General features: G+C 56.2%; 3 protein-coding genes and 1 non-coding gene across 5 annotated transcripts; 3 read left to right on the top strand and 1 right to left on the bottom strand.

Annotated features, from left to right (window-relative positions):
- Positions 1 to 6,941: 6,941 nt before the first annotated feature.
- LOC146356822 (signal recognition particle RNA) lies at positions 6,942 to 7,240 on the bottom strand. The gene has a single exon (XR_014787044.1).
- Positions 7,241 to 7,391: 151 nt separating this feature from the next.
- On the top strand, positions 7,392 to 10,062 carry LOC146356823 (small ribosomal subunit protein uS14). Its single transcript, XM_084833691.1, has 3 exons — positions 7,392 to 7,546; positions 8,325 to 8,424; positions 9,913 to 10,062. Exons 1-3 carry the CDS (start codon positions 7,485 to 7,487, stop codon positions 9,919 to 9,921), a joined length of 171 nt encoding a protein of 56 aa, XP_084689817.1. The 5' UTR covers positions 7,392 to 7,484; the 3' UTR covers positions 9,922 to 10,062.
- Positions 10,063 to 14,578: 4,516 nt separating this feature from the next.
- LOC146356824 (uncharacterized) lies at positions 14,579 to 17,393 on the top strand. The gene is made up of 3 exons (XM_084841950.1): positions 14,579 to 14,710; positions 15,815 to 16,555; positions 17,304 to 17,393. The coding sequence occupies exons 1-3, from the start codon at positions 14,579 to 14,581 to the stop codon at positions 17,352 to 17,354; spliced, it is 924 nt and encodes a 307-aa protein (XP_084698076.1). The 3' UTR covers positions 17,355 to 17,393.
- On the top strand, positions 17,023 to 23,164 carry LOC146356825 (uncharacterized). 2 transcript variants are annotated; one of them, XM_084833729.1, is made up of 3 exons: positions 17,023 to 18,186; positions 19,722 to 19,839; positions 21,015 to 21,813. In XM_084833729.1, exons 1-3 carry the CDS (start codon positions 17,386 to 17,388, stop codon positions 21,728 to 21,730), a joined length of 1,635 nt encoding a protein of 544 aa, XP_084689855.1. In that variant the 5' UTR covers positions 17,023 to 17,385; the 3' UTR covers positions 21,731 to 21,813. The 2 variants fall into 2 exon arrangements, with proteins under 2 accessions (XP_084689855.1, XP_084689866.1); XM_084833740.1 differs by having other exon boundaries at positions 17,287 to 18,186; positions 21,018 to 23,164.
- Positions 23,165 to 24,136: the final 972 nt, after the last annotated feature.

Genomic DNA, 24,136 nt, shown 5'->3' on the forward strand with positions numbered 1-24,136 from the left:
TAAGGCTGCCCTGCGTGACCTCTGACCCACCCACCCAATAACCCACTTGGCTTCACTGTATGGTTATGGGGCTTGGTGGGTTACAAGTCACTTCCCCTCCAACATTGTTTTACGGGGAGGGAGACGTTCATGGAGGACAAGTCTATCAGTGGCAGCTGCGACGGCTGAGTGGGACCTCGGCATGCAGAGGCAGTATGTGCATGAATGCCAATGCCTGCAGGACAAGGCTCTTGCTCTCACGCCCTGCTGCCTCTGGGCTAGATGCACCTTTGCTCTGATCCAGCAGGGCTCTTTGGATGTCCTTCTTTCACAGATAAGAATAGAACTACTCCTGTGTGTGCACGACGGGGGGAGTTAAAGGAACCATCCAGCAATCTTGACAGACAACGGCAGGACTGACACAAGCCAGACTCAAGTGGGCCACAAAAAATAAAATGCAGACACTAAAAATTCTGCAAGCACCATTTTATCGAGATGACAAAAGCACACACGCACCAGATCCTCCTCAATGGCTCAGAGTGCAACAGGTGAGGCATGGAGTGCAGCTGCTTAGGCCAGCAAAACATCTGTCCGAAGCCTCTGGGTAGGTAAGTACCCATCTACAGTTCCAATGAGGGCATCCATGCAGTGGGCCTTTTTGCTGCCAAGCGCCCGCCAACTGAAATCCAGCCGTGTGACCATTCTGCCCCCTGGCTGCTGAAATCAGGCATAGGGGGGATTTAAGGAATATTCATTTTCAGCTGATCTCATTTAATTTCAGTTCAGCATATGTATGCGTGGGATTATTAACCCAGCATGCATCGAATGCAGAATATTTATTGCCACGGATAACAGATGTCTCCTTCCCCCACCCCCACCCATTTTAATTTAAAACAGCTATTTGACCATTGGCCCAGTGTTTGTGTTATCCCGCACTGAATATTGATTCTGCTATGGAAAGCAATTCACAAAGCACGGTGTGAGACCGCTGGGCCAACCAGTGTTTTAAGATGCTGGGTGCAACGTTCCAAGTCTAGCAGAACTCCTCCTTGGCTGGAACGCTCAGGAAACAGAAAAAGAGTGGGGGGCAGTATGGAGTGAAAATGCTAATCCACTCTACAGCTCTCTGCGGCCTTGTCCCCTCCCATCACCACTCCCAACACAGCCATGCCTGTGACCTCCATTCATCCAGCTCCAGGACCCACCATGGCCAGGTCTCAAAAGACTCCGCCCGCCCTCCCTTGCTGCCTCTGAGGCCTGGAACACCTGAACGAGGACACCTCACTTACTACTGACGAATCCTGCCCAATAACTCACGTTTTCTGCCAAGCTCAGTCCCTCACTCCTCAACCCTCCTACAGCTTTCTCCAACCTGGTGCCCTTCAGATGTGTTGGACTACAACTGCCAGCATAGCCCAGCCAGGATGGCCAATGACTTCCCATGGTTGGAACGGGCTTTGTTGTTGAGTGTTTGTGTCTGGGGTCCCAAGGTGAGGTACCTGTTCAGGTTCTAAGCAGGGATGCATTAGCCATATGCTCAAGTTGCGATGCATGTTCCGGGAACAGGCAGCTTTGTGCAAAGTGCCCTTTCGCCAGGTTCCCATCACCAGAGCCCCTTTGTGAGCTCCTGCTCAGAGGACAGGGCAGTCATCGACACGGGAGAGGCTGTGTTGAACTTGCCCCCATCCCACTGAAGTCGGGGGGGGGGGGATTTCCTGCACCAAGTCTGGGGCTGGTGTAGTTACACCATTGATGGGAACATGGCCATGGGCTGAACAAGTATAGGATAAGACATAAATGTCCTGTTCCCTGTGGCACCTACATCCCGCCCACGACTGGACCCCGTTTTAGCCATTCCACCAGTGCATCTTCCATTGTGTAACGAACAGCGTGATGTTCCTCTGGTGTATGTGTCAGTGCGGCAGTGCATCTGGCGTTCCACCGGCGCAGGCCTTCCACAGCACCCTGGGGCTCCTCAGGTGGTGGATCTTCCGTATAAGACTGTGCCCTTGATCTAGGACATAATGTGAGGCAGTTTCTTTACCACCATAAAGTTCCAAAGCTTGTAGGAAAAGGCACATTTCAGCAGTAATGGGATCCTTTGACTTGAAAATCAAGCATCTATCTTCTATTCATCCCTTCAGAAACGCAGCTTTATTTCCCTATTGACAAATGTAAAAGCATCCAAAGCTATTTAGGTGTAACCTGGAAGTCCTTGAAAACTATGCTGGCTCCACCTGGACATAAGCGCAAAACAGCACCTCTTAAAAATAAATTCCCTCTCCATTATGTGTTCAGGAAATGCAGCTGCTCCTTGCAGTACAGACATGAATACAACGCTGACACTACACGAGCTCCCTGCTAAAACACATTTATCCTAATCCCATTTACTTGGAATGTTGTTTTCAGTTCAATTTGCTTCCAAGTAAGAGTGCTCAGGAGCAGACTGCTAAGGGCACAATCCTGTGCAGAAAGGAAGACACCCTTCTACTCATGCGATTATTCTATCCTCCCCACTCCTCTTTAACATTTATACACCATCAGGTACAAAATTCACCTCCCCTAATCAGGTAATTTCTTAGAGCGAGTGCGTGGGGACAGCATACATCAGTTTTAACCTCTACTTTTATTTTAATGCTGCCTCCACCCTCCTCTTAGTGAGGAGACAACCTTCCATTTCTTTATGTGTGGGTGTGTTCATTGATACTGTTAGGCTCATTTCTTCTGTAATTTCATTTAAACCTTTGCTGGTAAAGAATGAAGCCGAGAAAGGCGTGGTTTGAAAGAACCAAACAAAATAAGACTTTATTTACAAGGTTTGTGAGGTTTGAATACCGCTCGAGCTCCTGAATGTTACATTAAGGTTTCAAGTGTGTATTATTTCCTTATCTACGCAATCCCTCCTCACATTAATACTTTAATCTTAAAAAATATATCTCCCTCCACCACCCAGGGGAATTTAACCACTCCCAAAGCTAGAGCCCAATTGCCCTAATCCTATCCACAATGGAACCACCTAGGGAGGTGGTGGGCTCTCCCACACTGGAGGCCTTCAAGACGAGGCTGGACAGCCATTTGTCAGGGATGCTCTGACTTGGATTCCTGCATTGAGCAGGGGGTTGGACTCAATGGCCTTGTAGGCCCCTTCCAACCCTACTCTTCTATGATTCTACCTCTCAGAAAGCCAGTCCACAAGTCCCCTCCCAAAGCAAACCAAGAAGCTGATATTCCTCCTCTCCTCTCTCCCAAATGAAAAATAGGATGGCCAGTCAGGAGATCCCATTCAAAAACTGCACATTTTAATTCCCCGCTCCCCCAACTTACCATTGCCTTTAGGAGAAGTGACATGTCGAAGTACATCAAGTATGTAAATATACATTTCAATATGCAACTAAACAATAAAATACAATTTCGTCACAGCATACAGCTCCCAGCATCCCCCAGCCAGCATTACTGGCTGAACCATACTGGGAGTTGTAGGATCGCACTCTAAATCATAGAATCATAGAATAGTAGGGTTGGAAGGGGCCTACAAGGCCATCGAGTCCAACCCCCTGCTCAATGCAGGAATCCAAGTCAGAGCATCCCTGACAGATGGCTGTCCAGCCTCGTCTTGAACACCTCCAGTGTGGGAGAGCCCACCACCTCCCTAGGGAATTGGGTCCATTGTCGTATTGCTCTAACAGTCAGGAAGTTTCTCCTGATGTTCAGCCAGAATCTGACTTCCTGCCACTTGAGCCCATGATTCCGTGTCCTGCACTCTGGGATGATCAAGAAGAGATCCTGGCCTTCTTCTCTGTGACAACCTTTCAAGGACTTAAAGAGCGCTATCCTATCTCCCGTCAGTCTTCTCTTCTCAAGGCTAAACATGCCCAGTTCTTGCAGTCTCTCTTCATAGGGCTTTGTTTCCAGTCCCCTGACCATCTTCGTTGCCCTCCTCTGAACCCTCTCCAGTTTGTCTGCATCCTTCTTAAAGTGTGGTGCCCAGAACTGAACACAGTACTCCAGATGCGGCCTAACCAGTGCTGAGTAGAGAGGAACTAGCACTTCCCGGGATTTGGAAACGATGCTTCTATGAATGCAGCCCAAAAGAGCATTTGCCTTTTTTGCAGCCACATCACATTGTTGGCTCATCTTCAGCTTGTGATCGACAACAATTCCAAGATCTTTCTCGCTTGTCGTGTGGTTGAGCCACGTATCCCCCATCTTGTAACTGTGCATTTGGTTTCTTTTTCCTAGGTGCAGATCTTGGCATTTATCCCTATTAAATGTCATTCTGTTGTTTTCTGCCCAGCACTCCAGTCTATCCAGATCACCTTGAATTTTGTTTCTGTCTTCCAAAGTATTAGCAATCCCTCCCAATTTTGTGTCACCTGCAAATTTGATCAGCATTCCCTGCACCTCCTCCTCCAAGTCATTCATAAAAATGTTGAAGAGCACTGGGCCCAGGACTGAGCCCTGCGGTACCCCACTCGGTACCTCTCCCCAGTTTGAGAAGGTCCCATGGATAAGCACTATGATGTAAGGGGTGGGGAGAAGGTGGATCCTGGTCCCCTAGTGGAGCTCTGGCCAATTTCTGGTCAACCACCAACAGCAGATGGTTATTTGGATTCTTGAAAACGATGTAGAATTTGGTGGACCTTGGTCTGATCCTACACGTCTTCATACCAGTTGCTGGGGGACATGGGCGGGAGGGTGCTGTTGCATTTGTGTCCTGCTTGTGGTTCCCTGGTCAACAGCTGGTTGGCCACTGTGTGAACAGAATGCTGGACAAGATGGACCCTTGGTTTGATCCGGCAGGGCTCTTCTTAAGTTCTTAAGCAAGAACACAGACTCAGGATCACTTAATACAATTATTCATGCTCTAAAAGAGAAGACCATCTGAGCGTACACTCTTCCTTTGTCAATTTAAAACATGTCGGTGCACCACAAAATAAGAATCTGATGCGCAAGACCGAAGTCAGGCCACCGCTGCTGTAAAGCACTCTCTCTGCAGAACAGCACTACAGAACGAAGGAGAGACTTATGTGTACCACAGATGTTACACAAATACCTTACACAGAAAGTCCATTGCGCTGCATGGACACACGAAGGTGGCCCTACCACAATGCACAGTGACACAGTAGATTTTCAGTGGCATTTGTTAGCACATGGGGAGACGGACAACTGGAACACACTGAAGCACATACCCTGGGGACATTCTCCAGTGCAAGTCTTGCTGAAACGACCAGGAGCTCTCAAGAAGTGGCCACTGTGTGAGATGACAGCGCTCTTCAAGTACTTGAAAGGTTGCCAGGATCGGTTCTCGATCATCCTAGAGTGCACGACACGGAATCATGGGCTCAAGTTCCAGGAAGCCAGATTCCGGCTGAACATCAGGAGAAGCTTCCTGACTGTTAGAGCAATACGACAACGGAACCCATTCCCTGGGGAGGCGGTGGGCTCTCCCACGCTGGAGGCCTCCAAGACGAGGCTGGACAGCCATCTGTCAGCGATGCTCCGACTTGGATTCCTGCACTGAGCAGGGGGTTGGGCTCAATTGTCTGGTAGGCCCCTTCCAACCCCACTATTCTAGGATTCTGAGTACTTGAAGAGCGCTGTCCTATCTCCCCTCAGTCTTCTCTTCTCAAGGCTAACCATGCCAGGATCTTTCAGTCTCTCCTCATCGGGCTTTGTTTCCAGTCCCCTGACCATCTTGGTTGCCCTCCTCCGAACCCTCTCCAGCTTGTCTGCATCCCTCTTAAAGTGCGGTGCCCAGAACTGGACACAGTAGTCCAGATGAGGCCTAACCAGCGCCGAGTAGAGGGGAACGAGCACTTCCCGGGATTTGACGGTGATGCTTCTATTAGTGCCGCCCAAAAGAGCATTTGCCTTTTTTGCAGCGGCATCACATTGTGGCTCATATTCAGCTTTGTGATCCACAACAATTCCAACATGACTTGGGGCCTTCTATGTGAAAGGCACAAAACTGCCCTACTGAGTTGATTTGACAAAGGCATTCTGCACACGCCCAGAGCCCTCCGCACGCGGCGGGAAGCTTGCAACAGCGGCAAGACACGGCGTCGATGCCCCAGCCATGATGTGCCAGTCACTGCTCGCAGCAAGAGTAAAACCCCACATTAAGGGACGCTGACACGAGCGCAGAAGAGCCCTGCTGGATCATGCCGAGGGCCCATCGCGCCCAGCCTCTGCTCCCACGGGGCCAACTGGGCGCCGCGGGAAGCCCCGCGGGGCCGGGTTCTGCCCGCCGCCTCCTCCCCGGGGCCCTCCGCAGCCCTTCCGCGGAGCCCGGCCCCGCGGGGACTCGGGCCGGGCAGGGCCGGGCCGGGCGCGCCGCGCTCCCGGCTCACACGCCAGGGCCCCGCCGCCGAGCCTGCCCCCGCGCCGCTCACGCCCTCGCCGCAGCGCGCGGCCCCGGAGCGCCGCCCGGCAGCCGAGCGTGGCCCGCGCTCCTTCCGCCCCGCCCGGCCCGGCCGAGCGCGCGGCCGGCGCGCGACTTCGCTCCCTCTCCGCCCCGCGGCGGGGCGCCCGGCTCGGCTCGGCTCGGCCCGGCCCGGCCCGGCCCGGGCCCCGCCTGCCCGCCCTTCCGAGCGCCCTGCGCGCGCCCGCCAGGGGACCCGCGGCGCTCCCTCCCCCCGCGCGCCGGCGCCGCACTGACCCCTGCTGGCGGCGGCGGGGAAATCCGCGTGGCCGGGCGGCACTCCCCGCGCCGGCCGGGAGGAGGCGCTGCGCCGCGGCGCGGCAGAAGCCCGCGGGGGCCCCGGCCGCCGGCCCGCGCGCGGGGCGCCGGCAGGCTCGGCGGCGCCGGCGGGAGGCGCCCCCGTCCCGCAGCGGCGGCCCCCGGGCGGGGCGGGGCGGGGCGGGGCGGCAGCCGCGGGGCGCGGGCGCAAAAGGAGAGCGCGGGTCTCGCCGTCTTGCTCGGGCGACGCTGCAGCGGCTCTTCACAGGCGCGGGCGCAAAAGGAGAGCCCGGGTCTCGCTGTCTTGCTCAGGCTACGCTGCAGCGGCTATTCACAGGCGCTGTCCCACTACTGATCGGCACGGGAGTTTTGACCTGCTCCGTCGCCGACCTGGGCCGGTTCACCCCTCCTTAGGCAACCTGGTGGCCCCCGGCTCCCCGGGGACCGCCATATTGACGCCGAACTTAGTGCGGACACCCGATCGGCATAGCCCACTGCAGCCCAGAACTCCTGAGCTCACGCGATCCGCCGGCCTCAGCCTCCCGAGTAGCTGGATTACAGGCTCGCGCCACCGCGCCCGGCTGCCAGACGCGGCGCCGCAGACCTACTCGAGGCGGGCGCCGCCGACGTCACCGCGGAGGGCCGGGCGGCGGCAGGCCGGGCGGCGGCCTCCCGCGCCGGACGGCGCCTGCGCGCCGCGCTCGGCATGCCGGGAGCAGCGCCCCGCCCGCCCGCGGCCCTCTTGTGCGCTGGCGCGGCGCGGCGCGGCCTTTTCCTCTCCCTTCCTGCGGCGCGCGGCTGAGGCGGCGGGCGAGCGACAGGCAGCATGGGCCACCAGCAGCTCTACTGGAGCCACCCCAGGAAGTTCGGGCAGGGCTCGCGGTCCTGGTGGGTGTCCCGGCGGGGGTGGGGGCGCCTGAGGGGCTGGCTGGGGCGGCGGGAGGCGAGGTGAGGTGAGGTGCGGGGGCTGCCGGGCGGGGGCGGGGGCGGGGGCGGGGGCGGGGGCGGGGGCGGGGGAGACGGGGCGGGCTGGGGCGGGGAGGTGAGGGGGCTGGCTGAGGCGGGGGGTCGGCGGGGCTGCCTGGCTGAGGCGGGCTGGGGCGGGGGGGGGGCTGCCTGGCGGGGGCGGGGGCTGCCGGGCGCGGGCTGGGGCGGGGAGGTGAGGGGGCTGGCTGAGGCGGGGGGGTCGGCGGGGCTGCCTGGCTGAGGCGGGCTGAGGCGGGGGGGGGAGGGGAGGGGAGGGGGCGGGCGGGGGCGGGGGAGACGGGGCTGGCTGAGGCGGGGGGTCGGCGGGGCTGCCTGGCTGAGGCGGGCTGGGGCGGGGGGGGGGCTGCCTGGCGGGGGCGGGGGCTGCCGGGCGCGGGCTGGGGCGGGGAGGTGAGGGGGCTGGCTGAGGCGGGGGGGTCGGCGGGGCTGCCTGGCTGAGGCGGGCTGAGGCGGGGGGGGGAGGGGAGGGGAGGGGAGGGGAGGGGGCGGGCTGAGGCGGGGGCGGGGGAGACGGGGCTGGCTGAGGCGGGGGGTCGGCGGGGCTGCCTGGCTGAGGCGGGCTGGGGCGGGGGGGGGCTGCCTGGCTGAGGCGGGGGGCTGGGGGCCGCCGCCGGGCGGGCGCGGCCGCGCTGCTCACGCGGCGCTCGCTCGCGCGCGGCGCCCTTCCGTCTCCCCGCAGCCGCGTGTGCTCGAACCGCCACGGCCTGATCCGCAAGTACGGGCTCAACATGTGCCGGCAGTGCTTCCGCCAGTACGCCAAGGACATCGGCTTCGTCAAGGTGAGCGGGCGCGGCTGCGGGCCGTGCGCGCCGGCCTCCTGCCGCTCCGCGGGGCCTGCTCTGGGCGGGCCCGGCGTGGCGAGCGCCCGCGGGGAGCGCCCGGCCCAGCTGCGAGGGACGGGCGCGACGGGCCGGCTCGGCAGCGCCCGCTCGCGGGCTCGTGGCCGGGGCGCCGCCGGCTGAGGCCCCCTGCTTGGAACGGCCGTCTCGAGGGCGGGGCGGCCCAGCGTCGCCTCAGCTGTGCGGGCTCGCGGGGAGCCCCGTGGCCGGCAGCAGGGGCGGGACGCTGGGAACGCACGCCTGGGGGCGGCCGCCGCCATCGCGCCAGGTTTGCAAGGCCCGAAGCCGGGGTGCCTGGCCCTCGGTGGCCCCCGCGACGGCGAGGGCTTGGGAAGGAGTCGCTTTGGCCTGACAGCCGGCGGTGCCCGCCGGAACACAGCCGCCCGCTCTCGTCGAGCCAGCACAGGCAGCAGCGAGGGGCGACGAGGCTTGCAGCTCAATAGTTCCTGCGCTTTGCCCGAAGAGCTCCGGCTGTTGGGCCGTACAGAGACGGAATGAGTAGATGCATAACCTGGGGGGCTGCAAGTGGCCCATCCCGTCTCCGTCGGCTTCCCCCCGGCCCTGAAGACCCAGCCCAGAGAGAAGGGCTCTAAAAGCGTTTACGAAATATTTTTGTGCTCTGAGACGTTGTTGTTGCATATCTTCGTGAAAGACTGCGTAGCGACTGGCTTTTGCGAGGGCAAGTGAGAGTGCAGTGGCAGCCATCCGAGCTAAAGCGGAGGATTGGGCTGTTAGGTTCTTGTGCTCACGTTACCCGAATGAACTCTGAAAAGCCCTGTTTGTGATGGATGGGGCGTAGGATTATTCCGGTTCCCAGCATGGAGGTTGTAGACATTGCCACATTGGAGCTGCCCGCCCCCTCCCCGCCAGTGCAGAGAGAACCACACTGGCTGCCTCTACCAGCTTGCCAACTCGTAGAGTTCAAAATCACATTTGAGCTCAAAGAGGAGGGAAAGGGTGCCTTCCTGTGGCGGCTGGCATTCAAAGAATCCCTGGCCGCCCCAGCCTCCTTCCCTCTCCCTCCGCACAGCTCCGGCTAGATGGGCAAAAACGCCTGGCTAGCTAAAATACAGAGCGGTAGGGGTGTGGAGGTAAAGATTGCCTCCTCACTCCTCCTGCTCTGCATAGGATTCCCGTCAGCCTCTGAGTTTGGAGGCTGCCTGGAATCAGGATAGGATTGCGCCCTAAATGGAGGATTGCATTGCGACTGGCTTGTGCAAGTGAGTGTGTAGTGGTAGCCATCCTAGCTAAAGCGGAGGATTGGGCTGTTAGGTTCTTGAGCTCACATTACCTGAATGAACTCTGAAAATCCCTGTTTATGGTGCCACTTCCGGTGATCACATAGCAGGTTATGGCGGGAAAAGATGTAGGCTCTCAAGAAAAGCTTGTTAGATGTATGCTCACTGTCTTTTTCTTCTCTCCTTTCAGTTGGATTAAACATCAGTCCACAGAGATAGCTTGAAGAGGTGTGTGAAGAGACTGAAGAATGCTGGAGAATTTACCTGAACGAGCGACTCTTGCCATACGTGGTGTACATAAAAATAAAGAGGGCTTTGTTCACCCTGTTTTCTAACTGCAGTCAGTTCTACCTGTTGATATTTATATGATAAATTGTTGTATTTCTAATGACTGACCACAAGAGTCAGTTCACGTTCCTGTGGTCCTTAAGTAAAAAGGCAGTTGTGCTCAAATGTGTGATAACGGATGTTTATTCCATTTAACAGAGCAGTGTTAGTCTCTGACATGATATTACGTTGTGATTTCATTTCTAGGAAAGCTTTTTAAAGGCTGTCAGTGCAGATACCATTGGTATAGCTGTGAGGTTAGGACTTCCTCCTTGATATGCAAGAGTTTACACTTACTTTGAACCTTATTTGCCATTTAGCTGCTGCAAAATGTTCCAGTGCTCATCAGGCTGACAGTTCAGGGAGGTTGTTCAGTTATGTCTTCACTTACACCCATCAGGCATCCACTGCGTATCCATAACTTGTTAGGCAAGCCTATGATTTATGTGTCAGCCTCTCATTTTAGGATCCAGAGTATAAAAGCTGTAGTGTTTTACTTGTTTGCTTGGCAGTAGGTCCCATTCAACAATAGGACAATGAAGAATTTAATCTAGTTCATTATTTAAATTGTACTCTGTTCTGTTACATTCTCAGTCTTGTACAGATAGAAAACATTTCTGCTTCTAAGGGTTCAAGCCCCAAAATCAAGTGGGTTTGTTCGTTACAGAATTTGTAGGCAGCCTTTTTCACTTGAAGGCGCTGGCCTCGTTGCCCCCATCCTCACAGCAGTACATTGTTGGGGGGGGGGGGTCCTTGCAATGGGGCTTTTCTCCCAAAGATGTCCAACTTCTGCTGGCAGTCCTTACACGCTTGCTGGCGTCAGCTAGATCATACATCAAATGAGGTGTTTGTGTAGGCCACAGATCAACATTATGCTTTATTGGGGGAGTGGTGATTCCATCCTGGGAGGTGATGGTGAACAACCGGTTCAGATTGTATCGCCCACAAGGGTACCCGCCAACTCTGGCTATAACTGCTGCCTTTTTATGGCTGCACATTCTTCTATGTTGGCAAGTGGGGGTTAGATTTGGCTCTGGGAGTGCTAGCTGTCCCTTGTATGATGTAGGCTTTCTTCAGATAATTGAAGTAAGTTCTGTTTCCCAGTTTTATTGCCATGAAGTTGGGGCACTTTCCTATGGAGCGGAACTGAGGGACTAAGCAGAGTTTCTAATGGAGAATTGGATCAGTTTTATGACCGCTTTGCTTGTGGATGGCTGCTTTCCTCCCTCTCCCCCAACTTCTTTACCAGGGGCACAGTTTGCAGTAGAGTGCATACGGCAGCCCAGATTGGAATGTTCGTAGAGGCATACTGTATGGCAGGTTTGGCATGTGATTAAGAGACGGCTTGCCAGAAGCAGGAGAATGCTGGCGTGTATTGACAATCAGCATCCATGCACTTGTCTCTGCTGCCCGCTTGAGAAAATGGCTGCCAAATCTCTATTTGGCAGCTATTATTTCTGTGCAGGAAACAACATAACAGTTGACTATATGAGTTTATTTAACCAAGGGATAGAGGGCAAGTTGTTATGTTTCCATGTTTTTCTGCATTTTCATAAATCCATTTCCACTGAGTAATAATAAATACACCCACAATTTATCCATAGCTATTTCTTATAAGGTCTTCCCTTAAGAGGAAACTTTCAGGTCTTAGTGGGATTTTATGGTCTCAACCTTCCTTTAGAAGGTCTCAACCTACCTTTATCTTACAGAAAAAGAGGATTCTGTAATGCTTCCTTGAGAGAGAACTTTTTGTCTTCTGGTTTTTATTAGTTTAAGCCTTAAAGCTAAGCCTACCAGAAAGGAGGCTTCAGGGGTGTTTTACCTCAGAATGGGCAAGGGGAGAGGGAGTTATGGGTCACATTAATTCATTCACACCCATAAGAATATAAAAGCCATGCTGGTTCAGAACAAAGGCCTCTCTAGTCCCCTGTTCTATTTACACAGTGGCCACACAGATGCTCATAGGAAACCCACAGGTAGGGCATGAGTGCAACAGCACCTTCCCACTCCATTTCCCAGCTAGTAGCCATTGATTGCCTCATCCTCCATAAATGTGTGTAACCGCTTTTCCAAGCCGTACACCTTGTGGAGCAAATTCCATAGTTTAGCTATGCTCTGTATGAATAAGTACTTTTGTCTGTCTTGAATCTCCCACTATTCATAGAATCATAGAATAGTAGGGTTGGAAGGGGCCTACAAGGCCATTGAGTCCAACCCCCTGCTCAATGCAGGAATCCAAGTCAGAGCATCCCTGACAGATGGCTGTCCAGCCTCGTCTTGAAGGCCTCCAGTGTGGGACAGCCCACCACCTCCCCAGGTAATTGGTTCCATTGTCGTATTGCTCTTACAGTCAGGACGTTTTTCCTGATGTTCAGCCGGAATCTGGCTTCCTGTAACTTGAGCCCATTATTCCGTGTCCTGCACTCTGGGATGATCAAGAAGAGATCCTGGCCTCCTCTGTGACTACCTTTCAAGTACTTGAAGAGTGCTATCATGTCTCCCCTCAGTCTTCTCAAGGCTAAACATGCCCAGTTCTTGCAGTCTCTCTTCATAGGGCTTTGTTTCCAGTCCCCTGATCATCTTTGTTGCCCTCCTCTGAACCCTCTCCAGTTTGTCTGCATCCTTCTTAAAGTGTGGTGCCCGGAACTGGACACAGTACTCCAGATGAGGCCTAACCAGTGCTGAGTAGAGGGGAACTAGTACTTCCAGGGATTTGGAAGCGATGCTTCTATGAATGCAGCCCAAAAGAGCATTTGCCTTTTTTGCAGCCACATCACATTGTTGGCTCATCTTCAGCTTGTGATCGACAACAATTCCAAGATCCTTCTCGCTCGTAGTGTGGTTGAGCCACGTATCCCCCATCTTGTAACTGTGCATTTGGTTTCTTTCTCCTAGGTGCAGAACTTGGCATTTGTCCCTATTAAATGCCATTCTGTTGTTTTCTGCCCAGCGCTCCAGTCTATCCAGATCACTTTGAATTTTGTTTCTGTCTTCCAAAGTATTAGCTATCCCTCCCAATTTTGTGTCATCTGCAAATTTGATCAGCATTCCCTGCACCTTCTCCTCCAAGTCATTAATAAAAATGTTGAAGAGCACTGGGCCCAGGACTGAGCCCTGCGGTACCCCACTCGTTACCTCTCCCCAGCTTGAGAAGGTCCCATTGATAAGCACTCTTTGAGTCCGATTCTGTAGCCAACTGTGGATCCACATGATCGTTGTTTCATCTAGCCCACTTCGAGCTAGTTTGCTCATCAGGATATCATGGGGCACTTTGTCGAAAGCTTTGCTGAAGTCGAGGTATATGATGTCTACAGCATTCCCACGGTCTACAAGGGAGGTTACTTGATCAAAAAATGAGATCAGATTTGTCTGGCAGGACTTGTTTTTGACAAATCCATGTTGGCTTCGAGTAATCACGGCATTGTTGTCAAGGTGCTCCCAGATGGATTGCTTTATGATCTGCTCCAGAATTTTCCCAGGGATTGATGTCAGACTGACTGGTCTGTAGTTCCCAGGTTCCTCCTTTTTACCCTTTTTGAAGATAGGGACAACGTTAGCCCTCCTCCAGTCATCTGGCACTTCCCCTGTCCTCCATGATTTCTCAAAGAGAATAGTCAGCGGTTCTGAGAGTTCTTCTGCCAGTTCCTTTATGACTCTAGGATGCAGTTCATCTGGCCCTGGAGATTTGAACTCATTCAAAGTAATGAGGTGTTCCTTGACCATATGCCTGTCGATCTCAAGCTGCAATCCTGCCCCTTCAGCCTGTACTTCGCCTTTGCCAGGGGGGTCATAGACCCTCTTTTGGGAGAAGACTCAGCCAAAGTAGGAATTGAGCACCTCTGCCTTGTCTTTGTCATCTGTTATCTAATTCAGGTTCATTAGATGCGCCTGGCTTCAAGTATGAGACAGGGATATCCCCCCACCTTCTTTCAACCCCCCCCCCCCAATGTAGCCTTTGTTAAATATACTTTGGCCCAAGGTTGGAGCTACCTGATCCCCTTCCACTACCGCCACTCTACCATTCTCTTAAGTTTCCCTGTCATATTCAGACTAGGTGTCATGAAGAGAGTCTGGCTTCCTATTAGGGTTGCCCTTTACATCTCAGTGAGGAGCAAGTGGACTCTCCTAAAGGACTGTCTCCGTAAGGATTCAATGCTATGCATCTTTAGACAGAGAAAAGGCCTACAACTCCCAGCATGCATAGCATTGCGTCCTTAAGTGTCTTGTATGAGCATGTCAGCTCTTGTGTTGGTTTTGTGTAGAATCATTCCGCTTAGATCAAAAGATCTTCATGAGTTTGTCCTAAGTAACGTAATTTGCCCCTCTGGGTCTCCTCCCTTTTGCTGTTGTGCATCAGCTTCTCAGTGGTGCAACCCGCACCGCTTATTTAGAACGGGAGGGAGTTTAATTTTCAAAATGAGACCTGCGGGCGCTCAAGACTAGGAGGAAGACATTTTCTCTAATGCAGAGGTGCGTGCAGGGGTGGTGTGATTCGGCTTTTTCAGTAATGAAGGAAAGACACTTCGCATATGGTCAGAGACGCCAATTTACCTAAAGAGAAAAGGTACATCAAAGACTGTCCTCTCTTGCTCAGGCTACAGGGGCTACTCACAGGGGCACTCCCAGCGCAGGAGCGTGGGCCCGTCTTCAGCCTGGGGCAGGTCGCCCCTCCTTAGGCACCCTGCCCCTTACCTCATTTTCCAAAAGACCGTCACTTTGAAGCGGACACCTGCCCGGCATAGCCTCTAGCGGTTTGGAACTCCTGAGCTCAGGGGACCCGGCAGCCTCAGGGCAAAGCTTAGAGGTTACTTTGAGGTGCCTTGTTGTTCAGTCGTTCAGTCGTGTCCGACTCTTGGTGACCCCATGGACCATAGCACGCCAGGCCTTCCTGTCCTGAGCACTCTCCCGGAGTGTGCTCAGGTTCATATTCATTGCATCGGTGATGCTATCTAGCCATCTCATCCTCTGCCGTCCCCTTCTCCTTTTGCCTTCAGTCTTTCCCAGCATCAGGGTCTTTTCCGGAGAGTTTTCTCTTCGCTTGAGGTGCCTTAAACACCCCCAAGTTGCTTAATAAGGTTTACATTTCCGGGCTGCAGTTCAGAAGCGTGTGTGTCTTGTGAACAGGGCAAGCCCTCTTGGAAGAAAAAGAACTGCATGTCTTGCCTTTGTTTATCATGTTTAAAGGGTTAAACTGACCGAGTTCCGTTTGCTAGAGAGGCAAAACAAGGATGAACGAAGGGCTGTGCGGCATGGCACAGACTTGTAATGGTAGACTCACCTAAGGCGCTAGCTTCAGAGTTCAGGTTGGAAGACTGTCTCGTTTGGACTTTTGGCTTCCCCAGGCGGAAGTGAGCGCCGCTCATAGAAAACAGAGGCAACAATGCAGGATTTTAGCTTGCTGTGCATGGGCAGCAGAGCGTCCTCCCCTCGAGGAAAGGTAGCAAACGGAACCCACGCTCCTCCTGCCGCAGGTCTTAGTCGATGACGTAAGAGGAGAGTGGCTTTTCACAGATTTCTTTCAGCTTTGGGCATTTACAAGCACAAAGTGTGCGCTGCAGGGCAGCGGGGGACAAAGCTCTGCGTGCGTAAGCGCTGGATTGGGCTGGGAGGGGGCCTGAAGGGGCGGGGGTGGCGCGGCGATTTCTGCCTCCGACCCCACCCTCGCCCGCTACGTTGATGGCGGACTACGCTGCTAGACTGTTGCGAGCCGCACGCAGTGCCCCGCGGGTCCACGTGGAAGTAGGGCGGCAACGAGCCGTGGTTAGCCGCGGAGCCTGCCCCGGCGGAGCTGCGGCCGACGGCCGGGCGGCCCGGGGAGCCGAGCAGGACGGCGTCCCCCCCCCCCGCATGCACGACGCCGGCGGGCAGCCGCGGAGCCGTCCTCCAACGCGGCGCGGGGCGGGGCGGGTCTCTCGCCGCGCCCGCGGCGGCAGGCTGCTTCAGGGGCGCCGGCGGGACGGGCGGCCCGCCGCACCCCGCGCCTGCGGCCGGGGCGGCCGCCTCCCTTCGCCGCGTGCCGGGCCGGCCTGGGCCAGTCGCCGCTTCTGAGCGCCCCGCCGGCCGCTGCGCCCGCTCCGCGCGCGCCCGGGCCGCCGGGCCCCGCAGCGCCCCCTCGTTCGGGCTGCGTCTCCCTGACGGGCCGCGCTGCGGTGGCGGTTCCGATTTCCGCGCCGAGCACAGAAGGTCGTAGGGATAAGAGCGCAGCGCAGCGCAGCGGCGGGCATTGTTTCCGGCGTCCGAGAACGAAAGCGCCCGCGGCAGAAGGGCCGCGCTCCGGCCGCGCGCGAGCGGCGACAGCGCGGGCGGCGGACCGGCCTCGCCCGCGGCCTCCACGCGCGCGTCCGACGCCCGCCGCGAGGGGAGCCCGAGGGGAGCCCGGACGCCTCGCTGCGGGCGGAGCTGCGCGGCGCTCCTCTGTGCCGCGCCGTGGGGGCTCTTCTGCGACGGGACGGGACGGGACGGGACCCCGCCGCCGCCGCCCCGGGCACGGCCAGGGCGCGTGGCAGGTGAGCTGGAGGAGGCGCCTTCCGGGGGGGCGGGGGGAGCCATCCGGGGGGCCGCCGCCGCCGCGTGGTCCACCCGCAGGGTCGCCCCCACTCCGCCCCGGCCGCACGGGGGAAGAGGGCCGCGCCCGCGCGCCCCCCATCAGCAGGGGCCGCCCCGCGCGCACGGAGACGCTCCCCTTGAATGGGGGGGCAGGGGGATCCTCCCCCCCGCCAGCGCAGTCCTCCCCCCAGCGTGCTCGCACTGACATGGGCACCACTGCAGTTCCGGGGGGGGCAGAATCCATCGCCCCCTCCTTGCAATCCTGCTGGGGCTAAAAGGACACCCGGGCCCTTCGTGGAGAGGCAAGGGCTGTCCCTGCGGGGGGGGGGGGAGTTCTTTTCACCCCCCCTTTGTTTTCTATTGCGACTGAGATCTTTCAGTGGAACAGATGTGAAAATGCTGCCCAGATGTGGGACACACCCTCCCTGGGCCTGGAGGGTTTCTGGGCGCTGGATCCCTCTGAGGCAGCCTTCTGCAGCCGGGTGCACACCAGATGTGTCAGGCTACAACTCCCATCATCCCCCGGCCAACACAGACGGGAGTTGAGGTCCACGCTGTCTGGAGGGCGCCCAGCTGGGGAAGGCTGCTCTGAGGCCCTCCTGCCTGATGGGCCTCGGCAGGTTGCGCCTCCCTTGCAGTGGGCCAGACGAAGGAGCCCAAGACGGTGCGCGCCTTCTCTCTCTTCTTTCTTTCCTGTCTCTGTTCTAGGTAGGAGCTCAGCACAGCCGTCCATATCGCTGTCCTGGGGCTTTTCCGTAGTCCGGTGCTCCCTTTGTAAGAGCACCCAAGGATGAAAACAGAGGAGCAAGACGCCTCAGGCGATACACAAGCGGAGGTATCGGTCGGCACAGCGGAAGGCCCTCGCGTCCTCCAGGACGCTGTAGATCGCAAGCCCAAGATGGAGGGCGGAAGTAGCTCCCCTGGAGCAGTGCATCCTGGGAGTCGTGAGGGATCCCCCACAGGGGCAACTCCACGCCGGGTGAAGGAGGAGCCAGAGGACGGGTTGGCCTGTCGCTGGGAAGCCCAGTGGCAGGAGTTCCTGAAGACAGTGGAATCGCCTCCCTCAGCGCCGGAGGGCCCACCGTTGCCTGAGGCAGCCACGCCCTGGGGCGACACGAAGGCCTTTCTAGCCTCTTTTGAGCAAGTGGCTGAGGCCTGCCGGTGGCCCAGGGCAGAGTGGGTGGCTCGCCTCCTGCCAGCCCTCAGCGGAGAGGCCGAGCTGGCCTTTGGCATGCTGGCAGCCAGGGACAGGGAGGACTACGAGAAGGTGAAGGTGGTCCTCCTGCGAGCAGACGCCGTCCGCAGGGAGGAGAGTCGGCAGCACTTCCGGCGCTTCTGCTACCTGGAGGCCAAGGGGCCGAGAGCCGTTCACAGCCAGCTCCAGGAACTCTGCCGTCAGTGGCTGAAGGTGGAGAGACACACGAAGGAGCAGATTCTGGAGCTGTTGATCCTGGAGCAGTTCCAGATGATCCTGCCACCAGAGATCCAGAGCTGGGTGCGGGAGTGTGGCCCGGAGACCTGTGCCCAGGCGGTGGCTTTTGCTGAGGACTTTCTGCTGAGACAGCGAGAGCCTGGCGGACAGGGCAGCCAGGTGAGCCCAGGTCGCCCCTGTGATGTTCCTGCACGGCCCAGAGCCCTGTGGTGGGTCAGGGTTTTGATCCATTCTGAAAAGAGAAAGGGAGTTCCAGGCAAAAGGTTGGGGAAGCCCCACGCCAAGCTAAGCCAGCCGAGCCCTTTTTGTTCGTCCAGAGAAGCCCCCTGTAGCGAACCCTGGTCCCTGGGCCAAGTGCGGGGTAGAAGATCCACCTGGCGCTTGGGCCAGGGAGCAAATGATGCCAGGGGGCCATGGCCACGCCCACTGACATCATACAGCCCACTGTGTGCTGGGGGGGTCATCTGGCCCCCCACCCCAGATTAGTTCTGCACCCCGGGTTTAAGTGAATTGTACCACTGCTGCGCCTGTGATGTGAGATTGGAGTAACCCCTTCCAGAAACTCCAGGGCTTTATCCAGGAGCCTCACGCTGGAGCTGGGCCTGCTGAGATGTGCCCTGGCTCTGTGCGCTCAGGCCTCCCAGCCCTCTTGAGGTGCAATGAGGTGCAAGTGTGTGCCATGCCGAGCCCTTGACTGGCAGGCACACCGAAGCCCCTGGACTGGCCAGGAGGCGCCTAGAGGCCAGAAGCCTTCTGCTCTTGTGGGGCCAGCGGAGCGCCGCCTCCCTCCTGCTGCACATCAGGCTGCAGCATCTGGACTCGCCGACGCCAGTTGCGGACCTTCAGGCCCCTGAGCTGGGAAACAACCCCCCTGGTCCGGCTTGGGGTACAGCTGTGCCCACAGCCTGGCCTGGCCTGGCCTCAGCAGTCCCCCCAGTGTTGATATTGGGGTTACCCCAAAGGGTTCCATCCGCATGCGTGAAAGGGGCACGTTCACACAGCCTCCCTGTTTTTCCTCCCTGTAGGTCAGAGGGGCTTCATCCTTTATAGCAGGCTGCGAATCCTGCACTGGGCAATAAGCTCAAGTGGCCGAATCCCCTTTCGGAGAAGCTCAGAGGGGGCACGCTGCAGTGGTGGGCAGGGCCCAAAGTACCAGCGTAGCCTGGATCAGAGCTCTTCCTGCCAGCAACAGGGCTTTCAGAGAGGCATTTCAGCCTCCTGGAATGGGAGGGAAAGTGCACAAGAGCCCGGAAGCGACCCCACAATCAGTGGTTTGGGGAAATGGGGTGGGGCCAGGGGCAGGGGGTGAGGCCATCTGGGGAACCCCTGGGGGCAGGTTGGAACCCCAGGCAGGCCGATTTGGCCCCCAGGCCTGAGGTGCCCGGCCTCTATCTAAAGGATGCGTCTGCTGAAGACACTGGCCAAATGTCTGCAGACAGAGGCGTCCAGATGTTGCCTTCAGACAGCCCTAGCAGATCCCCCCACCCCGGATGAGCTGCATGTGAACCAGGATGAGTCAAGGGGTGGGGGGGAATATAACCTGGCTCTTGAAGGGAGTCCTGAGAGGTTTCCACAGTTCTAAAGACACGCACAAGTCTCTGTCTTCCACATGGGGAAATGGGGGTTACAGGATGGGGGCCAGGGTTGGGCCCTCGGGTCTCTCTCCCTGAAAAGGTTCCTTGCTGCTGTTGCAGGTGGCGTTAGCAGGGGCCACTGGGGCGTCCCCTGATGCAGGACGGGCTCCAGCTCCTGCTGTGCAGAAGCCGCTCTACCCGGAGACCAAGCAGGAGGACGAGGATGCTGGCGTGCCAGGTAAGAAGGGCTGCCTGACACCCGCGCCCTTGCAGGGCGGCTTCAGCTGCGGGTCCTTCACACGCTTCAAGAGCATCTCCCTCCTTGGGACCCTCAGGCGCCTTGGGGTTTCTAAGGAGGGCGCAGGGTCCATCGGACGCAGGAAGCTGCCTTGCCCCAACACGGACCATGGGTCCATCTAGCCCAGTATTCTTGACACGGACGGGCGGCAAGGGCTCTTCAGGTTGTCAGGCTGGGCTCTTCCCTGGCCGGAGCTGGAGCCTGGATGCCAAGCACGGGTTCTACCTCTGAGCCGCAGCCCCCCTGGGCGCTCCACTGGCCGGACAAAACGTACTTCAAGAACATTCGGTGCTATCACAGTAGCTTGAGGCAGCAAGGGCGGCAGTTTAGCCTGTGCTGCCCAGGCCCCCACTCTGCACTGCCCAGGCTGCCACCCAGCTCAGCCACGGCCTGCGGGACTCAGGTGGGGCTGGCGGGGCTGAGAGGCCACAGCTGGACCTGGGCATGGAGGGGGAGAGTGTGGAGGAGGGGAGCGGGAGGAGGATCAGGGCAAAGGAGAGGACAGGGCACCTGGCAGAAAGCAGCCAAAGGCTGGGAAGGAGCCTCTCCTGGCCAGACCAGCCAAGGCACCAAACTCCCAAGCAGGAGGCCACCATCAGCGTGGGAACGAGGAGGGGCTCCCGGGAAGGCTGCTTCGGGGGTTGCTTCTGGGGGAGAACTGTGGGAGAACAGGAGGGCCTCGGCTGGACCCCCTGGTAAAAATGTGTTTGCCTGCATTACATGTCTCTTGCCCTGAGCATTTTGGGGGGTGGGGGGAATACAGATTCTGCAGGAGAGATCACAGCGACTGACCCAGATTGCAGGTAGTTCAAAGACGCAAGGAGCAGCATTTAACTTAATTGATGGTAAGACGATGAGAGAAGGTTGCTTGTGGGTTCTGCTCAGTCTTGCTCAGAGTTAAGGTTCTTAGGGCTGTGATGTACATACTGGGCCTCTCTCAGTGCCCCCTGAGGTCTTGCTACTGCTGCTTCCCCGACCCCTCTCTTAATGGGGTCTTTCAGGAAGGCAAGTTCTTCTTCTTGTCTCTCGTTGTGGGTATTTTATTTCCCTATTTTCAGATTCTGTTTTTCCCTAGGACAGGGAATGAGTCATTTGGGATTCTCTCATTTCTCAAGCAGGTACGGGGTGGATGACCATGCGGGAGAGGGAGAGGTGCGCAGCAGAAGATGCGGCGTTCATGGGGCCGCGTGGGCTGCCCATGTGGAAAACAGAAGAGGCCCTTTCCCAGTGCTGCGTGCAGGAAAATGCCTCACCGAGTCAAGAGAATCTGGAGTGCCAACAGAGGAGCTGTGCAGGGGGTGAAGCGGATGAACCTTTACCTTACGGGGGAGATTACAAGTCCTTCATTGTAACCGCAGTCCAGACAGGAATTGACACTGGTAAGAAGCGAAACGCTTGCAGATCTTATGGGAAGAGTTTCAGCCAGAGCTCCAGCCTGCTGAAGAGCCGTCGCACTGGAGGAAAAGCACACAAATGCTCGGTCTGTGGGAAATTCTTCCTTTCCAGCTCAAAGCTCATCATTCATCAGAGGACCCACACGGGGGAGAAGCCATATGAGTGCTCAGCTTGTGGGAAAACGTTCCGCTCCAGCTCAGTGCTTTATCGTCACCAGAGAATCCACACAGGAGAGAAACCGCACAAATGTCCTGTCTGTGGGAGGAGATTCAGTAGCAACTCAAATCTTAATCGACACCAGAGAATCCACACTGGGGAGAAGCCCTACGAGTGCTCGGACTGTGGGAAAAGCTTCATTCAGAGAGCCAACCTTAACAAGCATCATAAAATCCATACAGGGGATGGGAAAAGTGAGGAAAGTTTCAGCATGAGCTGAAACCCCACGTGTGCATACGGGAGAAACCCGTCGCAAAGCCTGGATTGTGCAAAGACTCATTTCAGACAGACACACAAACTAATTCCAGCAGTCATTTGGCCAGCCAGTCCCAGGTGCCTCTGTCAGAGGTCCGCCTGCTCGGCAGGCTTTGCTGAAGAGCGTAGGATAGCCAGAGGCAGCGGAGGCTGGTGGCCCCGATGTCGCTGGGGCGGTGAATCCACTCTGGGTTTCAGTCAGAACTCTAAAGGAGGTATGCGAGGGATGAAGAAACCAAGGACAAGGAAGCTCTGCTCCTTGGAGAGCTCCTTTAGAGTTCTGACTGGTTCTGGCTGAAACCTGGAGTGGATTCGCCGCCCACCTGACATCAGAGCCGCCCGCCTCCACTGGCCTGAGGAGAAGGGGGCAACAGTGAGAGCGGTCTTGTCTCCATTCCTTGCTCACGGGTGCTTCTGCCTGGGACCCCCTTGGAGTCCCCCCTGCCAGCCTGGATGGGGGGATTTACCATGGCCACATCTGTGTCGTGACATTTTGTGCGAAGTCACCCACTTGTTGCGCTGGCTCTCGGGCAAGGCCTGGCTCAGGGTGCACAGCGACACAGGCCGCTGCAGGGCGCAGGGGACACTGAGAGAGGCGCCCGTCCTGCTGTGTCCTGCTATAGGATCACAAAGTCGCAGGGTTGGGAGGGGTCTATAAGGCCATCGAGTCCCCCCCCTGCGCGATGTGCAAGCTGCTGTGAGGGAGTGTAAAGGCGGGGCATAAGTTTCAAGACAAGTAATTCAAAATGCGCCCTGCATGAAAAAAATATCCTCTTTGCTTACTTTTAAGCATTTTATACCACCTCCCCTCCCCTGCCCCAATTGTCCAGGTCAGCTTACAGTCTAAATGTGTTTCTCATGTTTTGAGCAAGAATGAGAGGGGGAGAGAACCACAATGGTAACATGAACAATGTGAAAGGCAAAACTGGTGGCCAGTGCAACTGTAATTTAATCAGTAGTTCACAGCACATTTTGATACCCTTGCCAGGGGGTGGGGTGTTGACTGTTCAACAGTTAGTTAGATGTGAGACCGAGAGTCTGTTTCTAACTTTCTACTGATTGAGGTCTCTAAGTTTGCCTGGAGATGCAACTCTTCTATCAACTGAATGCTAGAAAGATGCAGTATTAAATCTGCTGAACTGTTGAACACTTTTCCCAGACAGAGGTATCAAAACACATCTGGAACTATTGATTAAATTAAAATTGGCCCTCACTAGCTTTGCCAGCAGCATTTTTCCTCAGGTTTTGGCCACAGTTTCACTCTTCGATATTTATTGTTATAATCTTATTTATTGCATTTCTATACTGCCTAACAGCCAAGGTGCTCTGGGCATTTCACAACAATTAAAACTATGAAATACAACACAACAAAACACAATACAAAACTTTTAAGAGTTTGAAAATATTGCATAAGACCAAGTAAAACTCAGCAGAAGTTACAGCCCAGGGAAAGCCGGGGGGAAAGTTATGTTTTCAGGAGGCGTTTAATAGGTGCCACATTTTCTGCCTCCCAAACTGCACAAGGGAAGGTTTTCCAGAGGGTGGGTGCTGCTACAGAGAAGGCCTTTAGTCTGCAATCCTATGAGCACTTTCCTGGGAGTAAGCTCCAGTGAACACATTTTGGGTGAAATCCAGTTGCGTTTGATGGAACAGCATCCGCCAGTGGAGCAGATTCCCCTCCTCCCTGCACCCTCCCCAAATCTGCTCTGGTGGGTTGGGAGGAGGAGCTATGGAGATGATGGGGGGCTGCAAGGTGGAGGAAAGGACAGGAAAAGTCCTGAGCAGGAATCTCACATGACACTGGATGTAGCCCATAGACGTGTGTAGGATTGCACTGCCAGGATGATCTCTAGGAGGGTTGTCGTGTGTGTATCTTTAGCAGTGTTATCAGCTTACTTAGCCGAGTAACCCAATAAGGCCTAGATAGGTTGCCCATCTACCAGCAGATGGTGGCAGCAACAGCCATGGAAATGTGCTTACTGCGGCATGAACTTTTAACCTTACGTGGATGATTCATGTAGGGAAACCAAGAGTGGGCCTTCTAAAGACAGAGAAGTTGTTTCTTGTTTTGTTTTTTGTGGGGAGAGAGGAGGACAGCGGGGTAAGTGCCCCAGAGGCTTCCGGGTGGCCAGAGCCCAAGGCGGGGATGGACTGGTCATTGGACCTTCGGTCTGCTTCTGCAAAGCAGTTCTTTTGTTCTCCTTTGGAAGAAGGTGTATTCGCAATCATCTTGCACAAGCTGAATAATCTTATAACTGAAGCAAAGCACCAGCAAAACCCAGTTAAAATGAACAAGGACTGGAATCGCTGAACACTTTGTTTTAATGAGAATTAGCAGAAATAACTGGTTTGTTTGTTTGTTTCCTCCAAC

The sequence above is a fragment of the Heloderma suspectum genome, chromosome 1 (genome assembly GCF_057233095.1).
Source record: "Heloderma suspectum isolate Gila_16-S chromosome 1, 16-S_ref, whole genome shotgun sequence".
Taxonomy (NCBI): domain Eukaryota; kingdom Metazoa; phylum Chordata; class Lepidosauria; order Squamata; family Helodermatidae; genus Heloderma; species Heloderma suspectum.